At 42.1% G+C, this 27,820-nt stretch overlaps 1 protein-coding gene across 1 annotated transcript in view; it reads left to right on the top strand.

Moving 5' to 3' along the window:
• Window positions 1-27,820, top strand: part of Osbp (oxysterol binding protein) — a 32,592-nt gene extending 4,772 nt beyond the window's left edge. Inside the window, exons 2-14 of the mRNA XM_051193988.1 lie at window positions 58-266; window positions 2,703-2,953; window positions 7,539-7,737; window positions 7,983-8,085; window positions 8,369-8,423; window positions 8,600-8,731; window positions 16,577-16,822; window positions 17,058-17,178; window positions 22,471-22,574; window positions 23,465-23,560; window positions 24,597-24,778; window positions 25,759-25,979; window positions 26,065-27,820. Coding sequence (XP_051049945.1) covers window positions 58-266; window positions 2,703-2,953; window positions 7,539-7,737; window positions 7,983-8,085; window positions 8,369-8,423; window positions 8,600-8,731; window positions 16,577-16,822; window positions 17,058-17,178; window positions 22,471-22,574; window positions 23,465-23,560; window positions 24,597-24,778; window positions 25,759-25,979; window positions 26,065-26,207 — 2,062 coding nt within the window. The 3' untranslated portion in view covers window positions 26,208-27,820. The remainder of the gene's footprint in view (window positions 1-57; window positions 267-2,702; window positions 2,954-7,538; window positions 7,738-7,982; window positions 8,086-8,368; window positions 8,424-8,599; window positions 8,732-16,576; window positions 16,823-17,057; window positions 17,179-22,470; window positions 22,575-23,464; window positions 23,561-24,596; window positions 24,779-25,758; window positions 25,980-26,064) is intronic.

The raw sequence follows: 27,820 nt of genomic DNA on the forward strand, positions 1-27,820 counted from the left end.
AGCAGGACAAAATATCTGTTACCCTTCTGTTCAGCTTTTTTTGTCTTGCTATGGCAGGTCCAAAGCAGAAATGAGACACACCTGCCGTGGTACCATCAATCTTGCCACAGCCAACATCACTGTGGAGGACTCTTGCAACTTTATCATTTCCAATGGGGGTGCTCAGACATACCACTTGAAGGCCAGCTCGGAAGTAGAGAGGCAGCGCTGGGTGACAGCCCTGGAACTGGCCAAGGCCAAGGCTGTGAAGATGCTGGCAGAGTCAGGTATGGAGTAAAGAAACACTAGGCCTGAGTAACATAAGTTTTTACCCTTGACTGCAATGTATCTTTTGATTATGTCCCATGCCTTAGATGTTTCAAATTTCTCATTGGACGTTGTTTCTCTTGAGTAGTGGATCAAAACTGAGTTCAGTCCTGCACATGCACACACAACATTTGGTAATGTCTGGAGATATTTTTAGTTAAAATAATGGAAGCTGGGGAGTGACTGTCGCATAGAGACTAGAAGCCAAAGACACTGCTCAATTCCTTATGAGGCACAGAACAGCATCCCATCATCCAACAAAGAATCAACTAGCTAAAGTTGAAACCCTTGGTACTAGAGATAAGACCACTTAGGCTTAATTTTTTTTTTTTTTTTTTTAATATTTTTGATTCAGGTTCTTACTAGTAGCCTTGCATGACCCACCACCCCATCCTCCAGCCTCTGGCTCCTGAGTGTAGGACTAAAGACATGTTCCACTGTTCTTGGCCTATGCTTTTGTTAATTGAGACGTAATTACTTTATTACTAGCACAGTATTAGGATTCTTACTGGGGGTCTGGAGAGATGGCTCAGAGGTTAAGAGCACTGGCTGCTCTTCCAGAGGCCCTGAGTTCAATTCCCAGCAACCTTGTAACCACGTAGTGGCTCTTACTAGACCTAGGTTGTTGGGTTTGTTTTTTTGATTTTTTTTTTTTTTTCCTGGCAGTCTCATGTCCCAAGCTGGCTCCAAACTCACTCTGTAGTTTAAGATGACCTTGAACTCCTGATCCCTCTGTCTCTACCTCTCAAGTGCTGGAATTTTAGTGCAGCTTCTGATAACTTCTCATTTGTTAAAGTAGTAACAGAATTGATAGATGACCTAAAAAACAGTCTCATCAGGGCTGGAGAGAGATGGCTCAGTGGTTAGGAGTACATCCTGCTCTTGCAGAGGATAGGATTTCAGTTCTCAGTACTCGAGTCAGGAAGTTCACAACCATTGTTACTCCAGCTCCAGGAAGATCTCTGACCACAGAGGGCACACACACAAACACAATTTAAAGTAGCAAAAAATTTTTTACCTTTTTTTTTTTTTTCCTAAAGAAAATAATAGTATTCGCCCTCAAGATGTTGATAATCATACTGAGCTTGCTTGGTGGCAGTGGACTGAAATGTCAGCTCTGGCTTTCAATTGCCAGTTGCGTATCTTATTTTCCATCATTTCCTATTCTGTGCCTAATACTTCACCCCATAGTCAGTTTTGTGGTGACAGGTTATGTCTTGACCTTGACTCCTGCCTCAGCCTAGCAAAAAGGACAGGTCTTTTCTTGTTCTTTTTGTTTAATTTGAAGGCTGATGTCAGCGCCACAAAGGAGTGACACTGCTGGAAAAACAGTTTGCAGTGACAAACTGTTAAGTACAAAGCTGATGGTGAGAGGTACAATACAGATTCCTACTTGGTTTATGATTTCAGAGCTCTCTTGTTTTGCTTTTGGAGTGGCTTTAGTGTCAAATAAGTTCATCATGAAGTTTAGCTCTTCCTTGGAGAAGAAAAATGAATAGAGCTTTTAGTGATGTAGACTTTATCAGCCCATTTTGCAGAGGGCCAGCATGCCTCCCTAAAGATAATGGTGGGTTTGCGGTAATAATTAGTGTGTATTGCATTGGACTCCTCAAGCCAATGTTTAAAAGCTTGTTGCTGGGGATGTAGTTCATTTGGTATGAGTGCTAACCAACTATGCATTAAGCTTTTGAATCCTCAGAACAGCATAAACTAGGTGTAGTAATCACATCTTTCAGGAGTTGGAAGCAAGAGGATTAGGAGTTCAAAGTTATCTTGGCTACATAGGGAGTTCAAAGCTAACCTGAGCCGCATGAAATGCTGTCTCAAAAAAGAGTTGGGAGGTTTAGTTATATGTTTCTAATTCTAAGAGCCATCCAGTTCCCATAATATCCTTTTTGTCAGTGGATCTTAAACTTCGGCATACATTAGGACTACTTCTGTCACAATTAGAAACACAGATTCTGGGCCAGTGAGATGGCTTAGCTGATGAGGTCACTTGCTAACAAACCTGACAACCTGAATTCCACTTTGGAGATCTGCGAGGGAGAGAACTGACCTCCACAGGTTGTTCTCTGACCTCTCCATGTATGCACTATGACACATGCATCCTACCCTTGCCCCCACAAACATGATTATAAATACATGCAATTTTAAAGAGAAATGCAGGTTCCCAGGCCGCCATGCCTCTCACCATCTGAATCTAAGTGTCTAGGAGTGCGACCTGAGATTATTCACCTCTATGTCTGTGTGGGCCACACTGTAGAGGACTCCTCTGGAATGGCCAGCCCTCAGAATTTGCATTATGAAGCGTGGTGGTTTACTTGGGACAGAGTAGGTAGGGCTCCAGCTCTCAGTCCTGATCCTGGAGGCAGAGCTTAACCTTGGCATCCCTACAGATGAATCGGGAGATGAAGAGTCTGTCTCACAAACTGACAAGACTGAGCTTCAGAACACCCTCCGAACACTCTCCAGCAAAGTGGAGGACCTGAGCACATGCAATGACTTGATAGCTAAGCATGGCACTGCTTTGCAGCGTTCCCTCAGTGAGCTGGAGTCTCTGAAGCTGCCTGCTGAGAGCAATGAGAAAATCAAACAAGTCAACGAACGAGCCACACTCTTTAGGATAACATCCAATGCCATGATCAATGTGAGTAAAGATGGTGTACCACTGGCTTTTTGACACTTCCACTCTGAAATGTAATGCTTTCCCAACTGCTTGGAACTAACTGGTAAAAGCACTGACTATACCAGGTCTTGCTTCGATGATCAGTAGGGCTTCAGGTTACCCTGTCTGTTGTATGGAACAGAACTGACTGCCCAGGTGGAAAATGGTCTGCTCAAATGGTCAGAAGGACATTGCATCAGCCCAGGAGGTAGTAAGGAGCCCAGTGGTGCAACCTTCTTTCTGTGAGCAGCAGGGCATCTGAGGTGCTATTATATTAGTTCAGTGCCTGAACTTCTTTTGTTTTGGGTTTTGCCTCTTTGCTCTTTTCTCCTAACCTAATCTGTCAGAGCTGAAAGAGCCTCTTGAATCTTTTGCACTGTTGTGTTCTTTGGCTTCCTTCTTCCTTGGAATCAGACCCTGCATGGCTAAGGCATCCTGCCTGTGAGATGGTGAGCAGGCCTGGCTCAAGCACTGCAAAGAACTTGTAATACTAGTTAGTTCAGTGTTAGCCTTTGATTCCAGAATACTTCACTTGGGCATTAGAAGACTGTGGGCCTTGCTGTTGTATTGCTAGGTATGAAAGGAAGGAGTACCAGGTTTTACAATGCTGTTTTTCCTCTCCTGGTAACTGATTCTCACCTGACAGGTTGTTTTAGCTCCCATGCACATAAAAAAAAAAAACGCTGAAGGACATTTTGTAAGTGAGCTGAATATTCTGTGAGAAATAGTTTTGCAGAGTTTCTCTCTCCATCTATTTAAATGGGTAAAGTTACATCATCGATTGCCAGATCTCCCTTGTTTAGGGAGTGATCATGAGAAGAGCTAGTTTAGTTCCTGTAGTGCCTGAAGATCAACTGTCTTTTCCTGCAATGAAAGGGAAATTTTATTTTCTCATTTTGTTTGTTACCTGATGGCAGTTGTGTTAATCTTTATTGAAGTGCTGAATACCTTCAGGGCTCTGATTTATCCAAGCCAGAAAGAAGACAAATGAGTTTTTCCCCTAGGAATTTCAGGAAGGCTAGTCACCTCCTAGGAGCACTCAGCAGGTCAGTGCTGATACGGGTATTCAGTGACCAGGAAGCCTGGTAATCACACAAACTGACATCCATGCTAAATCTGTAGACTTAGATTTTGTGGTTTGTGTGTATGGGTGTTTGCCCTGTATGTGTATCTATCTGTACGCCATGTATATATGTCTGTGCCTATGGAGGCCAGAAGAGGTCATCAGACCCCTGGAATTAGAGTTATTGGTGTTCATAAGCCACTATATGGGTGCTGGGAAATGAACCCAGGTCCTCTGCAAGAGCAGCCAGTGTTCTTATCCCCTGAGCCATCTTCCCAGTCTCAAATATGTATATTGTTTAGTAAAAAAAAAAAAAATGAAGGAAGGAAGAAAAGAAAAAGAAAAAAAAAAGAAAAAGAAAAAAACCCCAAACAAACAAAAATCTATTCCAAACATCACAGTCATCTAAGAATGATGATGGTTCATTGTTATCAACATCAGGTGAACACAAATTTTTTTTTTTTTTCTAAAATAAAAGACCCTGTTTTATAGACCCAAAGCCTTGTCTTAGCATTTTCTCTTAGAAATTGCTCATCTTTGTTCTTTGGGGAATTATTCATCCTCAAATTCTAGATTATGTTGGGAATGGTCTCTTAGAAGTCAGAACCAAATTTTCAGGAGGGGAATGTAGCTCTGTGGGAGAATATTTACCTAGCAAGCTCCAGGCCTTGGGTTCAGTCCTCAGCACAACACACTGAGAAATCCAACAGCTTGGTAGAAGTCAGCTGTTCTCTCCCTCTTTGCTTTCTTGTCCACTGCCTGTGTCCCTGTTACCTGGTTGTTGCCTGAACTGCACTCTTTATTCTGTGTTATGTTTATCTTTCAGGTGATAATAGCAAGGCTTTAAATGCAATATGCATGTTAAAAAATAAGCCAGGTATGGTGTGTTAATCTCAGCACTCTGGGGGCTTAGGCAAGAAGAACAAGATTTCAAAGCCAGTCTGAGCAGCTACGTGCCGTGACAGAATAGACATAGGAAGCATATTGGAGGTGTTCAGTATGCTGGGAAAGTTAAAGAAGCTAACATAGCATCTAAATGCTGAAGGAGAATGAAAATCTTCCTAAAAGAAGGCAGCATATTGGGATTTGGATTCCAGCTGTGTTCTCCACTGTGTGCATAAGCCAGGGAAACCTGTCTGGTCTGTGACATGTTTCTTTTTGGTTTTTCGAGACAGGGTTTCTCTGTGTAGCTTTAGAGCCTGTCCTGGAACTAGCTCTGTAGACCAGTCTGGCCTCGAACTCACAGAGACCCGCCTGCCTCTGCCTCCTGAGTGCTGGGATTAAAGGCATGTGCCACCAACATCTGTTTCTTATCAGTGAGTGCTTTGATACTAGTAGACCTTTCATGATGTTGTTGGAAGACTTTAGATAATAGATTTGAAATGTTCAATGAGTGCCTGGAGGTACAACTGCCTTAATAATTTTTATTTTAACTTTTGAGACGGAGTCTCTCTGTAGCTCTAGCTGTCTTGGAACTTATAATGTAGATCAGGCTGGCCTCAAAATCACAGAAATCTGTTTTCCTCTGCCTCTATTGCTGAGATTAAAGGCAGGCACCAACATGCCCAGTGGTTCTTGCTGAATTTTAATTGTCAGTATTATTAAAAGAGAATGAGGGAGAGGAATTGGTGAGGGTAGTAATATATGGCATATGTGGACCTGTTTTCCTCAGAATCTGGGAATTTCTGGTGACTGTTAGAGCAAGAGCAAGGAAGTAGCTAGAGGTGAGGCTTGAGTGGAGTTTAGGGGCAGTGCAGACTTAGACGGGTGGGCTTGTAGTCACCAACTAGAAGAAGCTGGGGCCAGTCTTGAGGTAAGCAAACAGCTACTGCCTTACTGAATGCTTACTATGAGCCAGTGTGGTCTTAAGTGCTCTGTGTGAAGAATGACAGCTCTGAAGTGGTCTCTGTTGTCAGTCTTTGTTTATAGACAGTGAATGTGAGGCACAGCGGAGTTCTGTAACTAACTAGATGGCAGGAAAGAGCTGTGATTTGAGAAGCCAACCATCCCAATCCCAGATGTGTGTTCCACTGCTTCTTCTGTGGAGGGATGGAAAGAGATTACAGACTCCAGAATATTAAAGGGGAGTCACTAGGACTTGATATTTGGATATGAAGAAGGAAGCAAAACTGAAAGAGAGACACCCCATCGGCTTGGACAGCTTTAAGGGCTTTGGAACCATTTTGTGATGAAGAAATTCAAAGGAAGAAACAAGAGGCAGCAAGAGAATGTGGTGAATCAAGCGTGAGAGACCCACTGATTTTGAAGTTACTTTGAGCCATTGAATAGGCACTTGGATATTCTGGTCTGAGCTCAGAGAGTCCAATTTGGAATCGCTGATATAGTAGCCATTGGTGGACCTGTAGGCAATTGTTGAAACCATGGGAGCAGACATTCTAATAGAACCTTTTAGTTTCTCTGTAACAGGGAATACACTTTCAAGCTTACATTGGTTCCTTCCTTCATTTATTTATTAAGCAAACTTTATGAGTCTCCTGCTATGTGTTAGGAGCTGGAGACCTGTATATGAATAAGCTGTAAAATGTGTTTTAAAGTTGCTTATGATCCCTCTAGAGAGATAGGAACTCAGTCATGATACTGCTGTGCATGTGTTAGGTGGAAGTATGCTGAAACTGGTAAGGAGGTAGAAGAAACTGGCTGCTTAGGAGTGTGGGTGTCACAGAAGTACCATTTCTCTTATAGGTTTCTTATAGAAAGGGGAGACAGAAGAGCGGTGCAGGCCGAGTGAGTAGCATATACCTAAGTAGTTAGGGCTGGGAGACAGCTGTGTGTCCAAGAAATGGTAAGTTCAGTGTGCCTGTGTTGTATAGTACAGAGATAACAGCAGTTGGGAGAGGAGGATTCAGGTCGTAGGTGGCCGTACTTGTGAAGGCTGTTTGTGTTATAATAGTAATTAGGATTTGATCCTGGCCATGAAGAGTCAGTAAAGGGACTGAGATAATCAGGTGGGGTGGGGGTGGGGTGTTGTTTGTCTCTACATCCTATGTTTGCTTCATCAAGTAGTGTTCTAAAAAGATCAGTTGTTTCCTAAATGACTGAAATACAAGCAAAGCCAAGTTACCCCATTTCTAATTTGAGTCAGTGCAGATTCTGTTCTCAGTGTCTCAGTCCTCAGCTTTGGGTTCTTGAGCTTAGTTGGTTTATTGAAAGCAATTGCCATGCACTTTATCTTTCAGCCGGTAGATCTCTGGTGCAGTTCACATGCCTGCCCTTTGTGCTGCTGCCACAAATGCCTTGTCTGGGTTTGCTGCTCACTTGGTATTTGCTTGGTCCTCGTGACCAGGAAAATAGGAGAACTATGACAACGGTGTTCACTCTTTCCCAAGTCTGACCTTGATCACAGCACAGAGCTGGCTGTCCCCAATACTATGAAATAGCAGGAAGTATTTAATTGTCATATGCCTTCTCATGTTCCCAGAATAAGGTTACTTCGTGGGGAGTCTGACAGTTGAAGTGACATAAACGAATACTTTCTCTGTTCAGGCCTGCAGAGATTTCCTCATGTTAGCCCAGACTCATAGTAAAAAGTGGCAGAAGTCACTACAGTATGAAAGAGACCAGCGTATCCGACTGGAAGAGACTCTTGAGCAGCTGGCGAAGCAGCACAATCACCTGGAGAGAGCCTTCCGGGGAGCCACGGTGCTGCCGGCTAACACTCCTGGCAGTGCTGGCTCTGGTAAAGGTGAGAAGAAGCTTAGCTCTCATTAGCTGTTCCAGTATGACCCAGGCAGTTTCTGCGATTGGCAGAAGAGTATCTCCACAATTGGTGGCTCATGTGAGATACATTTGGAGCTGTTGATTTCTTTTGGCTTTTCCACTGCTTTCTACCATTGTTGCCATGTTTGTGATCAGTATTTAAAAGAACCCACTGTGTCAGCCATTGGTAAATGTAACCATAGAAAACAAATGAGGCTTTTCTCCTTGTAGATCAGTGCTGTTCTGGCAAAGGGGACATGAGTGATGAAGATGACGAGAATGAATTTTTTGATGCACCAGAGATTATCACCATGCCTGAAAATTTGGGCCACAAGTAAGTTGTCCTTGACTGTTGAAGAAAATGAACATGTGTATTTAGATGATGAGAATCTTTCCCAAGAGACTCTGAGCTGGTGACAGTTGCTAAGATGTGAGTTTTCTCTGTGTTAAGTAGATGGAAGACTGTTAGCACTTACACACTGAATTCTCCAGAGACCCAAATTCATACCCTTTCTAAGTGTGGGCAGTATATTTGGCATTTTGCTTTATGAAGGACTAATGAGGCCTAAATTTTAGTTGTAGTCTTTGTTCTAATTCTCTGTTTTTCATCCATGAAGACGTACTGGTAGCAATATCAGTGGAGCCAGCAGTGACATCAGCCTTGATGAGCAGGTAACTCTTATTTGGAAATTGCAGAGTCAAGGGACTTGATTCCCAAGGACTTGTCTGTGAAGCGCTAAGAGAAATAGAAACTCCTGTTGTTTGTTTAGCATGGGGGAAGGGAAGGTTATAGATAGCAGATTTTTTGTTCTTTGTGGCTGATTGAATGGCTTTGTTTTTGCTTCTAGTACAAGCATCAGCTGGAGGAGACCAAGAAGGAAAAGAGAACCAGAATACCATATAAGCCCAACTATAGCCTCAACTTGTGGAGCATCATGAAGAACTGCATTGGAAAAGAGCTCTCTAAGATCCCAATGCCGGTGAGGCCATCAAATACTCAGTGGTGTGCTCTCCACTTCAGTGGCACTCTGTAGCAGCTTTAAGCATGGTCTCTATTACCTTGCTAGTCATTCACTATCCCTTCAAGTCAGCTTGTGTAGTTCTGCCTATGGATCCGGTATGTTTCCAGATCATCTAGAGTCAGTTGCTTATGTTTGGTAACATGAGCAGTTCCTGTGGCAGGCAGACAGGCATGAGGCATGCACAGATAACAGCATTACTACTATCTTCAAGAAGCATATAGTGGGGCTGAGGAGATGGCTTAGTCAGTAAAGGTACTTCTGTGTAAGCACAAGGATGTAAAAAGTCAGGTATGGTGACATTGATGTCTGCCTTGGTATGCCATGCATTTACTATACACATATACAACTACCTCCTCCCAAATTAAAAAATAAAAGACTATAGTAACAGTGTGTGGTAAATCATGCCTATTAATACCAGCACTAGGTGGAATGACAAGAGTGTGATACTAGCCTAGGCTACATAGTTTCTTGCCAGCCTGGGTTAAAGAGTGAGACCTTGTCTTAACACACACACACCAAAACAAAACACACATAGATTAAAAGTCAAGGAAATAGGTGGATGATATTTTTCCTCTTTTAGTCCTATACAAAGGAAACACAGAAGTGAAAGTAGTTTATTCAACCTAGAAGATAAGGACCATCTCCATGGTGAAGATGGATATTGGAGCTGGGCATGGCAGTACACACCTATGATCCCAACACTTGGGGCATCGAGGCAGGAAGATCAGAAGTTCAGAGTCAGCCTTGACTACCAATTGAGTTCAAGGCCAGCCTGAGCTACTTGAGACCTTGTCTCAAAAATAAACTAGAGATGGGGTTTGAGCTGAACTCCCTTCTCTAACTACATTTCTCCTATTTGTCCATACTCTTGTCAAAGGGATCTTAAAACTGAAAGTGCAATCATGTCAGTTCTCAGCTCACCATCCTTTAGTGGATCATCAATGCCTTGACTACACTCTGGTTCCTTGGTAGGCTGTGTGGCTTTCTCCTGAAGCATAGATCTTTGTTGTGAAGATAAGAGTCAGAATAGCCTTCAGGTGTTGAGGCATCTTGCCTCTTCCTTTAGGGCATTTATACAAACTGTTCTTTATGATTGAACAGTGTTTATTTGCCTACCAACCTGTGGCCCTTTGCTATGTTGGAGGGTTTTGCTATGGTATCTCTTTAGTAAACCTCTAGCATAACTATCAGAGTCAGATATTGATCCCCTGTGCTCCAAGAAGCTTCATTGTTTGTGTCTGGCAGTGTTCTGCTTGCTTATTTATTCTACAAGTTTTTACTGAGTATTTCCAATCTATGCAATGTCAGTATGCCTCTTAGGCAAGTGTTCAGTTTATAGAAAGAAATCTCAACGTACATTAATTTGAATCAGGTTAGCAAACTAAGGCACTGGGGCCAAATCTATCTGCCAATCTAAACAGTCATAAGCCAAGAATGTATTTTTATTTTTTTTATTAAGTGGTTGGTGGGGGGGGGGGACCTGAAGGAATGTTAATGTCCACAAATAAAGCTTTGTGGGGACAGAGATTCTCATTCATGTATTTCTGTTTGTGGTTGCTATCTTGCTGTATCTAGCAGCAGTGTTGAATGATGTGACAAAGACCACCTGATCCTGAAGGCTTAAATATTTACTGTGTAGCTCTTTACAGAAAATAACAAAAACAAAACAAACAAAAAATGGCATCTACCTTAAACAAATGTTGGCTTAATACATTCTTATTTTGAAATCCAGAAGTAGGTTGTCCCAGGCTGACACCTACAGTGTCAGGACCAAGATTCTTTGTTTTGTGGCTCTCTACTTAATGATTAGGTGCCTTATTTCATAGATCTGTAATGGGTTCTTGAGTCATCAGGGGATACTTCTCAGTCAGGTGGAAGATGGAAAAATAAGAGCAGGCTGTGCCTTTTAAGGGCATTTCCTGGAAATTGCATAATCCATTAATCTCTTGAATCTCTGTGGCCACAACTTACTTATTTGACCATAGCTACCTAGAGAAAAGTCTAAAAATGAAGACTTAGGATATGGGAACTGCATGTTCTGTCCATAGCCTGGTATTTGAAAGCAGAAATAAAATGCCCTTCTCAGCCTGTTGGTACACAGCACATACCTCTTCATAGACTGTTTCTTACAGGTAGGAACTGTATTGTTGCTGTGTGTGTCCTTGATGCCTGGCATGGACATTCAGCAAATATTGAAGTAATTATTTAATTAAGGCCAGAAAACAAATAGGTTTTTACATACATATACAAGGTTTAGTTTTTAAAAGGAATGATTCCCAAAGGTGAGAATGTAGCTCAATGATAAGATGTTTGCCTAGCATGTTTAAGGCCCTACATTCCATCTCCAAGTACTGCAAAATAATAATAATGGTGATGAAGGGTACTAATAGTAGTAGTAGTAGCTAGGCAGTGGTGGCACATACCTTTAATCCCAGCAGTTGGGAGGCAGAGGCAAGTGAATTTCTGTGAGTTTGAGGCCAGCCTGATCTACAAAGCAAGTTCCAGGAACTCTCAAGAAAAACAAAACGAAAACCAAAAAAATCAGTGATAGTAATTAATTAAAATAAAATGAAGGTTGACCCAAGAAAAAGATCTTAATGAGCATATATTGGAGAAACCTCCAAATAATTGGTGTTTGGGAAATAAAGGAGGACCCACTTGCTAGAGCATTGAGTGCCTTATAGGAATTAGTAGTAGGTGGGCTGGAAAGGCAGGTCATCACTGTCTCAGATCTACTTAATAAACAGCTTCTGGGCTAGGTGACCTCTGTGTCTCCTTTCCTTATCGACTTGGCCATTAGGAATGTGCAGTCCTGTATCTGCCTCCAGACAAATCAAGTCAACTTCTTAGGCAGCATTCTATCATAGGAAAGCTGGTGGAGGCCATGGTCTTTAGAACTTCTGCTGACATCTGCCTGGGCACTGCCAGTATAAAACACCAGTGGGAGATCCTGGCTCCCTCTTAGGCAGTCTTCTGGCAGCACCTGTGTGACTCTAGTTTTCACTAGACAGTCCTCCCTGAGCTCCTCAGGGGTTAACGCTTCTACCATATCCCCTCAGCCTCTGAGGTGCAGTGATGTCCCTGCCTCTCTTTGTCCCTTGATCATGGCTGCCTGGTGTTGCTAATCTCTGGTTGTCTTTTGTGGCTAGCTAACTCTCATTGGCAGTGAGTAATGTTCTTGCTTCCTTCTGATTAAAATACTCAAACTCATTTGTTTGTTTGGATTCTGAGTGATAAAATGATCATTATACAGAGCTTGGCACTTTTGAGAAACTGAGGTTCTTGGAACATTTATCAGAAGGTAGGTTATATGTAAATGAAAAGTAGTGACAGACTAGTTTTGCTCTGTGTCTGGTAGCCACCAGTAGGACACGGTTTGTCACGATTGTCCTCTGAACGTGTGAAAGTTTTTCTTCACTCTCCCTGAAGTGCTGCCACTAAGAGATTCTGCTACAGTAAGGTTTCGGGCCTTAATGTGCCATCTTCTGTAGTGTAGGCTTCTCTGGAGGCTGAGGCAAGAGTGTCACAGGAGGTAGAATAAGGAACAAAAGTGTTCTTTGTTTACTGAAACAGTGCTTAAGTAGTCTTCAAGAGAAAGAACATTGTTCCTCTTCCTTTGTCTGGATTAGAACTCTTGCCTGTGCTGAGTAAATGTTTTAGGCTTGCTTGGGAACCCAACTTCTTATTATTTTACACATCGATCCCAGTTCCCTCTTCCTCCCTCCCTCCCTTTCTCATTCCCTCTCTCCACCCTCCAATGACCCCAGACTACCCTCCCTTCCCATCCTCCCCTCACTCCACATATAGGGTGATGCCTTCCAGGAGGGGTCATCTAAATCTGTCAAGTCATTTGGAATAGGGACTAGGCATTCCCTCCTGCCTCTAGGTTAAGGGAGTATCCCTCCATGGGGAATGTGCGCCCAAAGTCCTTTTGTGCACCAGGGATACATCCTAGTTCCACTGTCCGAGGTCCCTTAGACTGCCCAGGCCTTCTGAGACCCATGTTCAGGGGGTCTGAGTCAGTCCAATGCTGGATTCCCATTTATTAGTCTAGGGGCCGTTAGCTCTTTCTTGTTCAGGTCAGCTGTCTCTGTGAGATTCTGTAGCCTGGTCTTGTCCTCCCTCTGTGCATCTGGATTCCAGTTCAGCTCAGTGTTTCGTTGTGGGTGACTGCTTCTGTTACCATATAGTGGATAAGTTAGTCATCGATCTCATTATCAGGGAAGAGCATTTATGATAGCCTTTCCACTATTGCTCAAGTTGTTAGTTGGGGTCAGTCTTGTAGGTCTCTGGACATTTCTCTAGAGTCAGTTTTCTCTTCAAACCTATAATGGCTCCCTCTTTTATGTTATCTCTGTCTCTCTCCCCCTTCCCTCTTCTCTCATCTATTCTTCTCCTGACTCAATCTTCCTAGTCCCACGTGCTTTCCTCTCCTTCCCTTCTCTTTCTGCTAGATCTCTCTCCTCTCACTGCTCCCCTCCACTCCCAATATGCTCAGGAGATCTTGTCCCTTCCCCCTTCTGTGAAGGACCTTGTATGAATCTCTTAGAATCCTCCTTGTATCCTAGTTTCTCTAGCGGTGTGAATTATAGACTGGTACACACCATGTTCCTCTTTTTGTGACTGGGTTACCTCATTCAAGATGGTTTCTTCATGGTTCATCCATTTGTCTGTGAATTTCAAGATTCCATTGTTTTTTTCTGCAGAGTAGTATTCCATTGTTTAAGTGTGTCACATCTTCTTTATCCATTCTTCAGTTGAGGGGCATCTAGGTTGCTTCCAGGTTGTTGCTATTACAAATAATGCTGCTATGAACATAGTTGAACAGATGTTTTTGTTATATGGATGTGGATCATTTGGATATATGCCTAAGAGGAGGATTGCCGGGTCCTGTGGTAAACCAATTCCCATTACCCTGAGGAACCGCCATACTGATCTCCAAAATGGCTGTACAAGTTTGCACTCCCACCAGCAGTGGAGGAGTGTTCCCCTTTCTCCACATCCTCTCCAGCATAAGTTGTCATTGGTGTTTCTAATTTTAGCCATTCTGGCAGGAGTAAGATGGTATCTCAGAATTGTTTTGATTTGCATTTCCCTGATAGCTAAGGATGTTGAGCACTTTCTTAAGTGTCTTTCAGCCTTTTTGATTTCCTCTATTGAGAATTCTTTCTTCAGTTCTGTACCCCATTTTTTAATAGGTTTATTTGGTGTTTTGTTGACTAGTTTCTTGAGTTCTTTGTATATTTTGGAGATCAGCCCTCTGTCAGATGTAGGATTGGTGAAGATCTTTTCCAAGTCTGTAGGCTATCTTGACAACTGTGTCCTTTGCCTTACAGAAGCTTCTCAGTTTGAGGAGGTCCCATTTATTAATTGTTGATCTCAGTGTCTGTGCTACTAGAGTTATGTTCAGGAAGAGGCCTCCTGTACCAATTTGTTCAAGGGTACCTCCCACTTTCTCTTCTAAGAGGTTCAGTGTGGCTGGATTTATGTTGAGATCTTTGATCCATTTGGACTTAGTTTTTTGCATGGCGATAGGCATGGGTCTATCTGCAGTCTTCTACACACCATTATCCAGTTGTGCCAGCACCATTTGTTGAAGATGCTTTCTTTTTTCCATTGTATATTTTTAGCTGTTTTGTCAAAAATCAGGTGTTCCTAGGTGTGTGGGTTAATGTCAGGATTTTCAATTCGATTCCATTGGTCTACCTGTCTATTTTTGTGCCAATACCAGGTTGTTTTCAGCACTATAGCTCTATAGTAGAGCTTGAAATCGGGGATGGTGATGTTTCCTGAAGTTCCTTTATTGTACAGAGCGTTTTGGCTATCCTGGGTCTTTTGTTTTTCCATATAAAGTTGATTATTATCCTTTCAAGGTCAGTGAAGAATTGTGCTGGGATTTTAATGGGGATTGCATTGAATCTGTAGATTGATTTTGGCAAGATTGCCATTTTTACTATGTTTATCCTACCTATCCAAGAGAATGGGAGATCTTTCCATTTTCTGGTATTTTCTTTAATATCTTTCTTTAAAGACACAAAGTTCTTGCTATATAGGTCTTTCACTTGTTTGGTAAGCGTTACCCCAAGATACTTTATGTTGTTTGTGGCTATTGTAAAGGGTGATGTTTCTCTGATCCAACTTCTTTTGAGAGCAAAATTTATTCTCTTTCTAAGATATTTATTTATTTATTTATTTATTTATTTATTTATTTATTTATTTATTTTGGTTTTTGAGGCCAGGTTTCTCTGTGTAGCTTTAGAGCCTATCCTGGACCTCTCTCTGTAGACCAGAGGCTGGCTTCAAATGCACAGATATCCACCTGCCTCTGCCTCCCGAGTGTTGGGATTAAAGGCACATTCCTTGCGATTTATTTTATTTAATTACATATATGTGTGTGAATATGTTCATGTGAGTTCAAGTGGCTGAAAGACAGAGCCATGTGATTCCCTAGAGCAGGAATTACAGGTGGTTTTGAGCTGCTGGGCTCTTGGGAGGTGCCAGTCTCTACTTGTGGGACTCCCCTACTCCCCCAGTGCTGGAGTGAATGAATACATGCAGCCATGCCTGGCTTTTTTTTTTTTTTTTGTAGGTAGTAAATACTGGGAATTTGAACTCAGGTCTTCATGCTTGCAGAGTAAGATCTCCTACCCACTAAGCCCAGCCCCTAGAGCAAATTTTATTTGTTTGTTTGTTTGTTTACTTTGATACATGGGTCTCTATTATGTAGCTCTGGCTGTTCTGGAACTCATTATGTAGACCAGGCTAGCCTCAGACCCACAGAGATCTACCTGCCTCTGCCTCTCCAAGTGCTGGGTAAACATGTGCCACCATGCCTGGCTTTAGAACATTTTTTTTTTTTTTAATTAAGGTTTCTCTGTGCATCTTTGTAGACCAGGCAGGCCTCGGACTTACCTGAGATCTACTTGCCTCTGCCTCCTTAGTGCTAGGTTTGAAGGCATGCGCCATCACTGCCTGACCCAAAACAAACTTTAAATTAGCAAAATTATTTAAAATTCAAAGTTATCTTAGAAATTAGCTTATTTTCTTGAGGGAGGAGCAGTATCTACTGTTCACTTCTCCACCAAGTGGGAAGCATAGGCTCTGGTACACATAGCACTCGGATAATATTTGTGTAATGCATAGGAGCACATTTCCCTAGCAGAAATGCTTCCTCATTCCTTGGCCCATCTCCACACACTTGCATCATCTAGTGATTGGGGGCTATAGAATTTGAAAAGTGAGAGCATGCCCTGCTTCCTCTCAGCCCTAGCAGCAGCAGTCTGTGTCTAGCAACATTGTCAGCTCTTGACCAAGACTCAGCAAGCAACTAGTTCAGGGTAGAAGCTGACTTTGGCAGTACAATCATTTTGGTGGTCAGGACACTCCTGTACTTATAATTTACCACCCCTTTGTTTATCCCCCCAAAATGTTCAATTTCTAATTTCCTCTCTAGGTGCACTTCTGAAATTTTTCATTCCTTTAATAATTAATTTGTTCAGTTACTGTCTGATGAGGTCTCCTATCATCAGTCACTTATGCCCGTTGTTGGGTCTGCAATGCTGCATAGACAAGACATGATTTCCATCTCAAAGAACTTATAGTTCCTGAAATGACAGAAAGCAGTGATTCCTGCCACTCACTGACATGGACCCACAAAGAGTGGGTCACCTGAAGACTAATCTGAGAACGACAACTTCTTTTCTCTTCCTGTTGCTTTATCACATCAGCATCTGAGCATCTTTCTTCAGCTGTCTACTGTGAATGTCTGGGGAAAAGGCTTTAGAGCTGTTCTCTTCCTTACAGGTAAATTTTAATGAGCCCTTATCCATGCTTCAACGCCTTACTGAAGATCTGGAATACCATGAGCTATTAGACCGAGCTGCCAAGTGTGAGAACTCTCTAGAACAGCTCTGCTATGTTGCAGCCTTCACGGTTTCCTCCTATTCTACTACTGTCTTCCGGACCAGCAAGCCATTCAACCCTCTCCTTGGAGAGACCTTCGAACTGGACCGACTGGAGGAGAATGGGTATCGATCCCTTTGTGAGCAGGTAAAGAGCCCAGGCCCGGAATATTTTTCCTTTTTTATGATGGGGTAGTTTTTGAGAAGCCAGTCTCAGTCAGCCTGGTCTTCTTTTTCATCAGAGTTCAACACACCAGGCATGTCATTCACTGTTGTGGATGTAAAAATGTCAAAGGACACTCTCAGGTGTTTACCACCAATTAATAGGCCATATCTTTCTCTTCTCCAGTCTTCTTTCTTAATTCAAACCTGATTTCTTCAAGGTGAGTCATCATCCCCCTGCTGCTGCACACCATGCTGAATCCAAAAATGGCTGGACATTGCGTCAGGAAATCAAAATCACCAGCAAGTTTCGAGGCAAATACCTCTCCATTATGCCCCTCGGTAAGGCCACCATGTTTGTTCCAGTAAAGATGTTCTGGCATGATGGAGGAGACCACTGTTTCAGGCATCAAGAGATTGGGAGCTCTTGATTCAGGAACCAAAATCACTAGCTAGCAATCATTAAACTTCCCAATTATCAAATGAGTAAGGAAGGCAGGTACTCTTTTAAGACCCGTCCTGTATAAATTCTTTGTCTCTTTAGTATATTTACTTTTTGTCTGTAAGCACAACTTTAGAATATGGATTCTAGCATGCCTTTAAAACATGTTTTTAATGGTGTTTCCGTATTACTCTAGTTCCATCTGTACATAGAAAATTTAGGATTATGAGATTAGGTTTCTTGACTAGTCTTTCTCCTATGGTCCTCTTTCCTCTGCTTGATGATTTAGGTGTCATTTATGTAATGACTGAATCCTGGGTAAGATGAAACTTTATTTTATTGGATTACAAGTTTTTTTGTGTCAGGATCAAAAAGATGAAGCCTAGGAGTAGGAATCTTGGCTTGCAGAGTTGGGAGCACACAGGAACTTAGCAGCTGCTACCCTTTCTCACTTTGCACTGATTTTCTTGCAAGTGTGTGTGTGTGTGTGTGTTTTAAGTGTTTAAGATTTATTTTTGCTGTACTAGGTGGTGCATGTCTTAGGGAGGCAGAGGCAGGTGGATCTCTGTGAGTTTGAAGCCAACATAGTCTACAAAGCAAGTTCTAGGACAGCCAGGGATATTGCACAGAGAAACCCTGTTAAGATTTATTTTTGCTATTTTTAATTTGTGTGTTTTTGCTTGTGAATGTTTACATACAAGTTCAGTCAGCTCCCACAGAAGCCAGAAGCGTGTAAGATCCCCTGGAGCTGATGTTAGAGACATTTGTAAATCACCAGATATTCATGCTGGCAATTAAACTTGGATCCTCTGAAAGAGCATTTAACCACAGAGCCATTTCTTCAGCCCCTCGTCACATAACTTTATATTGTTTACTTATATGGATATTTTATAAGAAAAAGTGACATACTATTTTTAGTACAGAGCTGACTTCACTGGTCTCTTAATTTCTGGTTTTGTTTTGTTTTGTTTTGTTTTTCATGGTGGGGTTTCTCTGTGTAACAGCCCTGGCTCTCCTGGAACTTGCTCTGTAGATCAGGCTGGCCTCAAACTCACAGAGATCTGACTGCCTTTCCATTGCTGGGATTAAAAGCATGTACCACTACCACCCCACTAGGATTTTTTTTTTTTTGTTAATCTGCACACCTGTTGATGGTTATAGATTGCTTCCATGTTTTAACATTGCATATAAATTCTTCTGTGAAGCTGAGAATAAATAAATATCTCCTTGCTTTCTAGTCTTTTTAGTATATACCACTAGTAGAATTTCTGGATCATATGGTAATTCTCTTTCTAATGTTTTGAAAAATTCCCCAGTTATCCACAGTGTGACTCTACCATTTCATATTCCTCCAAATGGTGTACTAAGGCTGTAGTTATCCCATGTCCTTCTTGTTCATTCATTCATTCCTCAATAGTACCTACACTGATTGTTATGAAGTATATCGCATGTGCTTTTGGTTTAAAAGTGGTGTGGAGTGTGTTTTTGTGTGCTTTTTAATGATTTGTGTATTTAGAGCAATCTGTAAGTCTTTTGCCAGTTGTTTTTGTTTTTAGGGTTTTTGTTGTTTTGAGATTTTTGTAGCTCTGTCTGTCTGGATCTGAAAGTGCAGCCAGGCTGGTCTGGACCTTGTTGAGATGTTCTCCTCTGGATGCTGGTATCAAAGGCGTGCGCCAGTATGCCTGAGCCTTTTAATGGTTTTTATTTTCTGTTTTGGAGATAGGGGCTCACTATGTGTCTCTGGTTGGTGTGGAACTGTCTTCTGAGTACTGAGATAAAATCATATGCCACCATACCTTGCCCCCTTTGCCAGATTTTAAATTGTGTGTTGTTTACTTTAAGGCATTTCATATATGGTCTGAATAGCATTCCCTTATACAAAGGAAGGAGGGGGAGAGAGGAAGAGGAAGAGGGAGAAAGGGAAAGAAAGAAAAGAAAAGTAAGAATTTACAATACAATCCAGGCAGTGGTAGCACATGCCTTTAATCCCAGTGCTGGAGAGGAGCCAGACTGATTTCTGAGTTCAAGGCCAACGTGGTCTACAGAGTGAGTCCCAGAACAGACTGATCTACACAGAGAAACCTTGTCTCAAAAAACAAAAACAAAAAATGGGATTTACAAATACCTTCTTCCATTCTGTGAGTTGCCTTTTTACTCCAATGCTTTTTTGCTCTTTGATCTACAAAAATTTTAATTTTCGAAACACCATTTTGTCCATTTTTTGTGTTTTTATTGTTGCTTGTACTTTTGGTATCATTTCCCAAAAGTCATTACTGCTGGGCGATGGTGGTACATGCCTTTAGTCCCAACACTAGGTAGGCAGAGGCAGGAGGATGTCTGAGTTCCAGAACAGCCAGGGCTACACAGAGAAACCCTGTCTTGAAACTTTTTTTGCCTTTTATTTCTTTTGAATCTGCCCTTCCACATCCACCCATCTTCTTCCCACCCCACCTCCCCAAACTCCTGGAGACTCTAGCCCTGGCTGTCTTAGAACTTGCTCTGTAGATCAGGCTGGCTTTAAACTCAGAAATTCACCTGCCCCTGGCTTCCAACTGGTAGAATTAAAGGCATGCGCTACCACTGGCTGACTTCTTTCTGAGATTTATATAGTTTGAGGTGTAACATTTGACATTAATGTTTGTGTATATATTAATCATTTTGCACGTAAATAAAAGTTGTCCTTTTCCTGCTGGATGATATTGGCACCTGTTAAGAGCATTTTTCCACCAGCCTTGTCCCTCAGCCATGCCAGCCCCAAATAACACACAGAGACGCTGTATTAGATATAAAGCTGTTAGCCTGTTACTAGCATTTCTTGTTGGTTAGCTCTGTTTTAAATATTAGCTCATTTCTATTAATCTAAGTATTTCCATGTGGTCTCATCTTACCGGAGAGAGGGGCCCCCATCCTACATCTTTAATCTCCTCCCTACTTCTTCCTCTCTCCTCCTAGTCCTGCCTATCTTGCTTTTCTATTGGCCAACAGTGCTTTTTATTCATTAACCAATACGAGAAACATACTTACGGCATCTCCCATCAGGCACCCTTGTCAGAAAGGATTTCAGAATATATGTAAGGTCTTATCTCTGGGGTTTTTGTTGTTGTTTTTGAGATGTGGTTTCTCTGTATTGTTTTGGAACTTGTCCTGGAACTAGGACTGTAGACCAGGCTGACCTCTAACTCACAGAGATCTGCCTGCCTCTGCCTCTGCCTCCCGAGTGCAAGGACTAAAGGCTTGCGCCACCAATACCCGACTTATCTCTGGGGTTTTGATCTGTCCCATAACCTGTTGTTTTTATACTGGTGCTACATTCTTTTGGTTAGTATGATTTTGTAATAAGCTTGAAATCAGAAAGCGTGAATCTTCTGGCTTTGTTCATTTTCAGAATTGTTTTGATTGAATTTCATTGTAATTCAACGTGAATTTTTTTCTTTAAAATTTCTTTTTATTGTATATGTATGCATATATGTGTATGTATGTGCCTAGAGTGTCCAGATGCCTCTGGAGACCAGAAGAGGGCATTGGGTCCCCTGGAGCTGGAGATACAGGCAGTTGTGAGAACCTGACATGAGTGCTGGGAACAGAACTCAATTCCTTTGCAAGAACAGCAAGTGCTCTTAACTACACAAACACATTTTGAATTCTCAGATACCTCTCCTCCTACTGTGGCTTTTGATTTGGGAAGCTATACCTCTGAGTCCCTGTAATGTTATAAGCACCTTAATGAGCAAATAAACAAGTATTTGCTGCTGACCAGGATGTGGTTTCCCAAGTTTATAGATGATAAACCAGCCAAAGGAGGTTAAAATATTCATTATAAATGCAGTCCTGACACTATCTACCCACAGTATTTACAGATTTCATACGTTAAGGGCACAGTTCCCAGCAGGATTGCCCTTGCTTCTGATATAAGCCACAAATTTTAGGGTGCCAAACTTCCATACTTTGGACTAACAAGCTATAAATTCAAGAGTTCCCTCAGGTTTGAAAATTGAAAAAAAAAATCTAGATTTATTTATTTTGTGTGTGTGTGTGTGTTTTGCCTGCATGTGTGTATGAGTACCATGTGTGTTCCTGGTGCCCTCAGTGATCAGAAGAGAATGTCAGACAGATCCTCTAGAATTAGACTTACGGATGGTTGTCAGCCACTATGTAGCTTTTGGGAACTAAGCTGGATCCTCTGCAAGGACAAAAAGTGCTCTTAACCACTGAGCCATCTTTTCAGCCTCATTAGTTTTGAAACTTACTGGAATGACTTGTGGAACTAACTCAGTAAAGTGGTGTACATATGTCATTCAGTGTATAAATCAGGGTCAGTTGAATGAAGAGACTTTGAAGCTGAAGCAAGGAGAGGTCTATATGCACCCACTTCCATGACAAAGGAATCGGGGCCTGTTACTCTTGAAATTTGGACTCTAGTGATGTTATTGGGGTTTCACTATGTGAACTTAAGTAATTGAATTCCATAAGACTTAGTTCAATATCTGTCTTCCCTTCTTGAAGGTTAGTAAATGACTCATAGCTCAACTTGGCAACAACATGGTTGATCTTTCTAGCCTGTCTTGCTTTCATCCTGAATTGTTTCATTAACATTATCAGTGACCCATTGAGTCACCTCAGCAACATAAAGTATCAAACTTACCTAAGATAATTTCTCTTGAGAAATTCTAGCAGTCAAAAGATTCTCTTCCAGTAACCACAGCAAACCCGGACAAATTATCACGTTACATTGATTGCACATCTAGTGAGTGAAAAGCCAGTACTGAGTCCAGTTCCAATTCTGAAGCTCTCTCTTCGCTCTTACTCATAGATAAGTGGTTTATTTAAGGTCACCCAGCTAATTACTAATCCTGACTGTCAATATGTGTTCCTTTCCCAATGCAGTTTTTTGTTGTTGTTGTTGTTGTTTTCCAACAATGGGACACATTTGTCTTATTTCAGTAAATTTTGGATTTGGTATTATAAAATACAATTCTCTAGCTAAGATGCATCAGTTTCGTTATCTGACATCACCTAATCATATTCATATACTTAAAATCAAATAAACCAATACATTAAGAAAGTTATGCTTTTATCTTTTTTAACTTGTTTTTTTTTTTTATAAGTAAGAAATGCTAAAAGAAAACCAGTCTTATTTCTAGTGTGCATGATGCTATTTTTTCTGATACCTGGCTGTACACTTTTGTTTCTAGGTACCATCCACTGTATTTTCCATGCAACTGGGCACCATTACACTTGGAAAAAAGTTACCACAACAGTACACAACATTATTGTGGGCAAGTTGTGGATAGATCAGGTAAGCAAAGGTACCCAAAGTGCCTCTGAACTTCAGAGCACCTCTTCAGGTAATCTGGGTTGTATTTAGGACCCAGTAACTGGTCCCACACTGTTTTTACTGGATCACCAGTTTCTCCTAAGGATTTTTCCCTCAGGCAGTAGACCTACCTCCATATAATTCTATCTACAAATTATTACTTAAGAATGACCAAATTATAAGTTCCATCAGTGACTACTGGGACTCTCGTGGGCAATATAAAGGAATATAAGACATAGTTAGATGGCCCCAGCTCTTAATATTTTTGCTATTCATGAAATGTTTATTGCCAGGCATTGTCCAGGTACTATTGTTACAAAGTCAGAGAAGCCCCTCCAGGGATGATTGTATCACTGAAGAAATATGACAGTGAAGGTTGAAAAGTATGTAACAAAATAGCCAAGAGATAAGCTAAGAGACTAGCTAGTTAAGTGTTAACTTTGGACTAAGACAGGTTTAGCTACAATCAGAAAAGGGGCTTCATGATAGATATGGAATTAGGCTGAGTCTTTGAAAGATAGAAAGGAAAGGAAAAAAAACGAAGCCTATACGAAGATCTGTAGAACATTGAAACTGTATTGTGTTAAGCAGAGGAATTCTAGAAGGGTCCTAATGAGGGGGACTGTTCAGGAGGGTAGATTATTACATGTGCATTTCAATACATGTACTGAAGGTCAGCTTCTGTTACCAACATGTGACACATAAAAAAACATTGTTTGACCTTAATTCCAACCTGAAATAGCATGATTGTCAGAGGGATACCATAGTGCCCCAGGTCTGGCTAGGACTTGTCCTTTAAACAAGGGAGTACTCACATTTAAAATTCATGTCAGTCTTCAAAAAACTAATCCATGATTCTTTTCACTTTATAGTCTGGTGAGATTGACATCGTAAATCACAAGACAGGAGACAAGTGTAATCTTAAATTTGTTCCTTATAGCTACTTCTCTCGGGATGTAGCAAGAAAGGTAAGAGAGGTTGAAATGTAAATATTTTTCATTTAGTGTGCATCCCTTAGAAGTGCCAGTGTGTGTGCATATGTATAGAGATAGGTAGAAAGACATGCATCCTAAATATGAGGTCAGAAAAGTAGATGTAAAGAAGAAAACCAGAAAAGGAACCAAATGCACTGCTGAGCCACTTTCTTCTCCTGAATTGCAATGATGAAGTCAAAGACAAGTTCAGGGGCTAGAAAGACAGATGTTCAGTGGTTAAGAGCACTGGCTGTTTTTCCAGAGCACCTGAGTTCAATTCCCGTATAATGTAGTTCAGACTCTAGCTCTAGGGGATTTGACACCTTCTTCAGATCTCCAAAATGCACCTGTGTACATGTGGCTTACATACACATACCAAAATCAATTTATTTTTAAAATACAAGCAAAAAGAAAAAAAAAAAATCCCAGCAGAGTGGCTATGGGAATATGGAGGAGAGGGAGAAGATGCAGACAGTAGAATCACTGTGATATGCAAGGACAGATGTCTGTTACTGCCACAGGGTGACCTGGTCACACACTCAGATTTTCATGTACAAATGAAGACTAGCAGTGTAGTGGTGGCACACACATCTTTAATTGCAACACTCAGCAGGCAGAGGCAGGTGGATCCCTGCCTGAGTTTGAGGACAGCCTGGTCTACAGAGGGAGTTTTAGGACAGCCAGGACTGTTACACTAAGAAACTCTGTTTTGGAAAAATGGGGGGGGGGGAGATGAAGACTAGTTGGGGATTCAAATGTGTTTGTGGATCTGTGTAATTTCTAGAGTAGTTTTAAGTGTCAGTCAGGTACTTTTCCTTCTTACATACTTGCGTTGGAAATTCCTGTGCAATAAGAGGCTTTGATGATAAAACCCATCAATTCATGACTATTGTTTCAAGTAGTGTTTAAAAATCAGCAACAAGAAAACTTAGCTAACTCCAGGACTTACCCTAGGACTTTTTCTAAATTAGTCAGGTAAGCCACCTACAGTGGTCATTCTGCTTCAAAGCTGTGCTCTCCATCCTTGTAGGTGACAGGGGAAGTGACTGACCCATCAGGAAAAGTTCACTTTGCCCTCCTGGGGACATGGGATGAGAAAATGGATTGTTTCAAAGTTCAACCAGCCTCTGGGGAAAATGGGGGTGATGCTCGTCAGAGAGGCCACGAAGCAGAAGAAAGTAGGGTCATGCTGTGGAAGAGGAACCCTTTACCGTGAGTACGGTGTACAAGCCTCCTGGGGGCTTTTAACTCTGGGGCAGCCTGGGCGTTGGTGGCGCATGCCTTTAATCCCAGCACTTGGGAGGCAGAGGCAGAGGCAGGCAGATCTCTGTGAGTTTGTGGCCAACCTGTTCTACAGAGCGAGTTCCAGGACAGGCTCCAAAGCAATATAGAGAAACTGTGTCTCGAAAAAACAAACAAAAAACCTCTGGGACAGTATGCAGGTGTTCTACCTGCTTTCTTCATGGTTATCTGTGGAACACCCCAGAGAGATCAGAACCTTACAGAGATTACCAGAGATTGTACACATGATCGGAGTTGAAGTGTGCTTTGTTTCGAGACTACCTTACCAAACATATGCCAAATTGTATTTCTCTTCTCTAAAGTCCATTGAAGAATCTCTATAATTTAGTGTTTTGTTCTGAGACAGGGTTTCATGTAGTCCAGGCTGATCTCACTGTATAGCTCAGACTCTCTTTGAAGTCCTGATCTGATCCTTCTAATTGTACCTCCCAAGAGCTGGATTATGGGCACTCACCGCCATGCCCTGCATTCTCACTGAGATTCAGAGCAGAACTTTACAAAAGCAGCCTGGAGAAGGGTGCTTTCCACCTGCTAACACACAGAACTTTGCAGATAAGTGCAGGCCAGTTGTCTCCTGTCATCATCTTATTTCTGTGTCTGTAGAAATAGCCAGAACATCCCAGAAAGGGGCCTAAAAGGCAGCAGAGGAAGGTAGGAATGAGGCCATTTTGAAGATTTCCTTCTCCCTGATGAGTGCAGCTCATTCTGAGTGCAGAAACCGCAGTAACTGCTGGGTGAGGTGAAGCGGTGCTGGGGAAGGGTGGGAGTGGCGCCGCTGGCTCACTTATTTGGGATTTTTCCCCTTGTGGGACACCTAGATGCAGGGCAGTGTTCCAAGATGCGCAGATTGAGGCTGTAGAGCTGCCTTTCCTTTGTCTTGGTTACCTTAGGAAAAACGCAGAAAACATGTACTACTTCTCAGAGCTCGCCCTCACTCTCAACGCCTGGGAAGGGGGCACTGCACCCACAGACAGCCGGTTGCGGCCTGACCAGAGACTGATGGAAAATGGGCGCTGGGATGAAGCAAATGCTGAGAAGCAGCGCCTGGAGGAAAAACAGAGACTTTCCAGGAAAAAGAGAGAAGCAGAAGCTATGAAAGCCACTGAAGATGGTAACAAACCTGTCCCTGCTCTGATTTCTTGGTGCATGGCGAGTGCCAGCTCTAACCTTGCTTTTTTCATTTTCTTCCCTTTTAGGTACACCATATGACCCCTATAAGGCCCTGTGGTTTGAGCGGAAGAAGGACCCTGTCACCAAGGAGCTAACCCATGTTTATAGGGGTGAATACTGGGAATGTAAGGAAAAGCAAGACTGGGGCTCTTGCCCAGACATTTTCTGAAGCGGCTGTAACTGAAAGGAAGAGGGTCGATCGGAGAAGACGGCAGAGGATGTGCGGGAAGGCTGGCAGTTGGGACTCTTACCAAGTGCTTTCCTCAAATTTGTCTGTCTTAACCAATCACTTTTTCCAAATCAATCACCAGAAGCAGACACCCGTGGTGGTGATTGGCTGGTTGCCTTAGCTGATTGACGCTGAAATCGACGTAGTAGATACCCATGTTTGTAAGGGAGCGGTTTAGTGGCAGAAAGTTAGTGTTACCCTACATCTGCAAAGGCAAGTAAGTGTTTGTGGTCTTCTCCCTGCCCCCATATAAGATGATGTCATTCACCCTCCCCTTGTTGTATCCTGCTCAGCCAAAATCTGCATAAGATTGTGATTCATGAGCATTTTGGTGCTGTTCAGAGCAAGAACTGATTTTAAAGTTCCTTAAAAAGAAACACATAAGACTTAACCAGCAGAGGCCTCATGCACAGGTCTCATGTTAGGAAATGTGCTCACACGTGGGGTTGGTTTAATGAGGCGTCCTGTGTAGATAACTAAAGTTTTGGAGTGTCTGCTGGAGAGATTGTTCTCTAGGGCTGGAATATTGAGTTACGTTCTTGGAGATTTTATCTTCACTTACATACAACACCCCTCTGCTGTTTTCTATCCACTTTGACAGCAACCAGAGGCCTCTTCTTTGGTAGTTGATAAGAGGGCCACACTATCTTTATAAAGGGGTTTTATGGTCTTCCTCAGGTGGAGAACCTCTGAGAACACAGGCAGGTTGGAAGAAGACTGCTAAGCCACTTGTACCTTCCCAGTCCTTCCTCATCCTGGTTTTCATTGCCTTTCTGGCTTCTCTTCTGGCACATGACCAGTTTGGATTTGTGTCACAGACTGGAGCCAAACATTGCCTGACCCATTCTGTATACTTCAGAATCTGAAAGAAGGTTCTCTGCAACACACGTTTTCATCATCTTGAAAGTCCCATGGAATGGAGCCTCCTCTGGAATAATGTGTTAAATCATCTGTATATTATATATATATATATATATGTAGAGAAAAATCTAATTTTTTTTTTTTTTTTTTTTTTGGTTTGTTTGTTTTCCTCTTTCCCATGAAGACACTTGGTTTTTTATATTACCTGTCTCCCGAGGACTCTCTCAGACGCGTGTTACTGTGGGTTGGTACCCCTCTCATTTCCATCTTTGAGGGGCATTGCAACCCCAAGCAGGGTCATGTGTGCCAGTCACTGAAAGGGGCAAAGAGGAAGGTTTGTGTCACGGCGATCCGCTGCTGCCTCAGCTCTGCTTTCCTCATCACCTGGCTCTTGGAAAGGAAGTCCTAGTCTTTTTCCTGCCTCAAGTTTCCTTCCTTAGGAAGAGTACGGGTAGAAAGTCAGGAGGGTGATTTCCAGCTTCCTTATATCCCAGCCAGCTCAGGCTAAATCCCAAAAGAGTTTTCTTCCATGGATGTGAGCTGAGAGCCCTGTGTCCTCCCTGTGGGAACTGCTGGGCCCTAGCTTCCTCCTTTCATCATTTTTTCTGTATTAAGTTTAGTTTCCTGTTCAGAAATGTAACCCTTGTGCAACCACCCTTGGTTGAGGGTCATAAATTGAGGTGCCTTCCTTA

The sequence above is a fragment of the Phodopus roborovskii genome, unplaced genomic scaffold (genome assembly GCF_943737965.1).
Source record: "Phodopus roborovskii unplaced genomic scaffold, PHOROB, whole genome shotgun sequence".
NCBI lineage: Eukaryota > Metazoa > Chordata > Mammalia > Rodentia > Cricetidae > Phodopus > Phodopus roborovskii.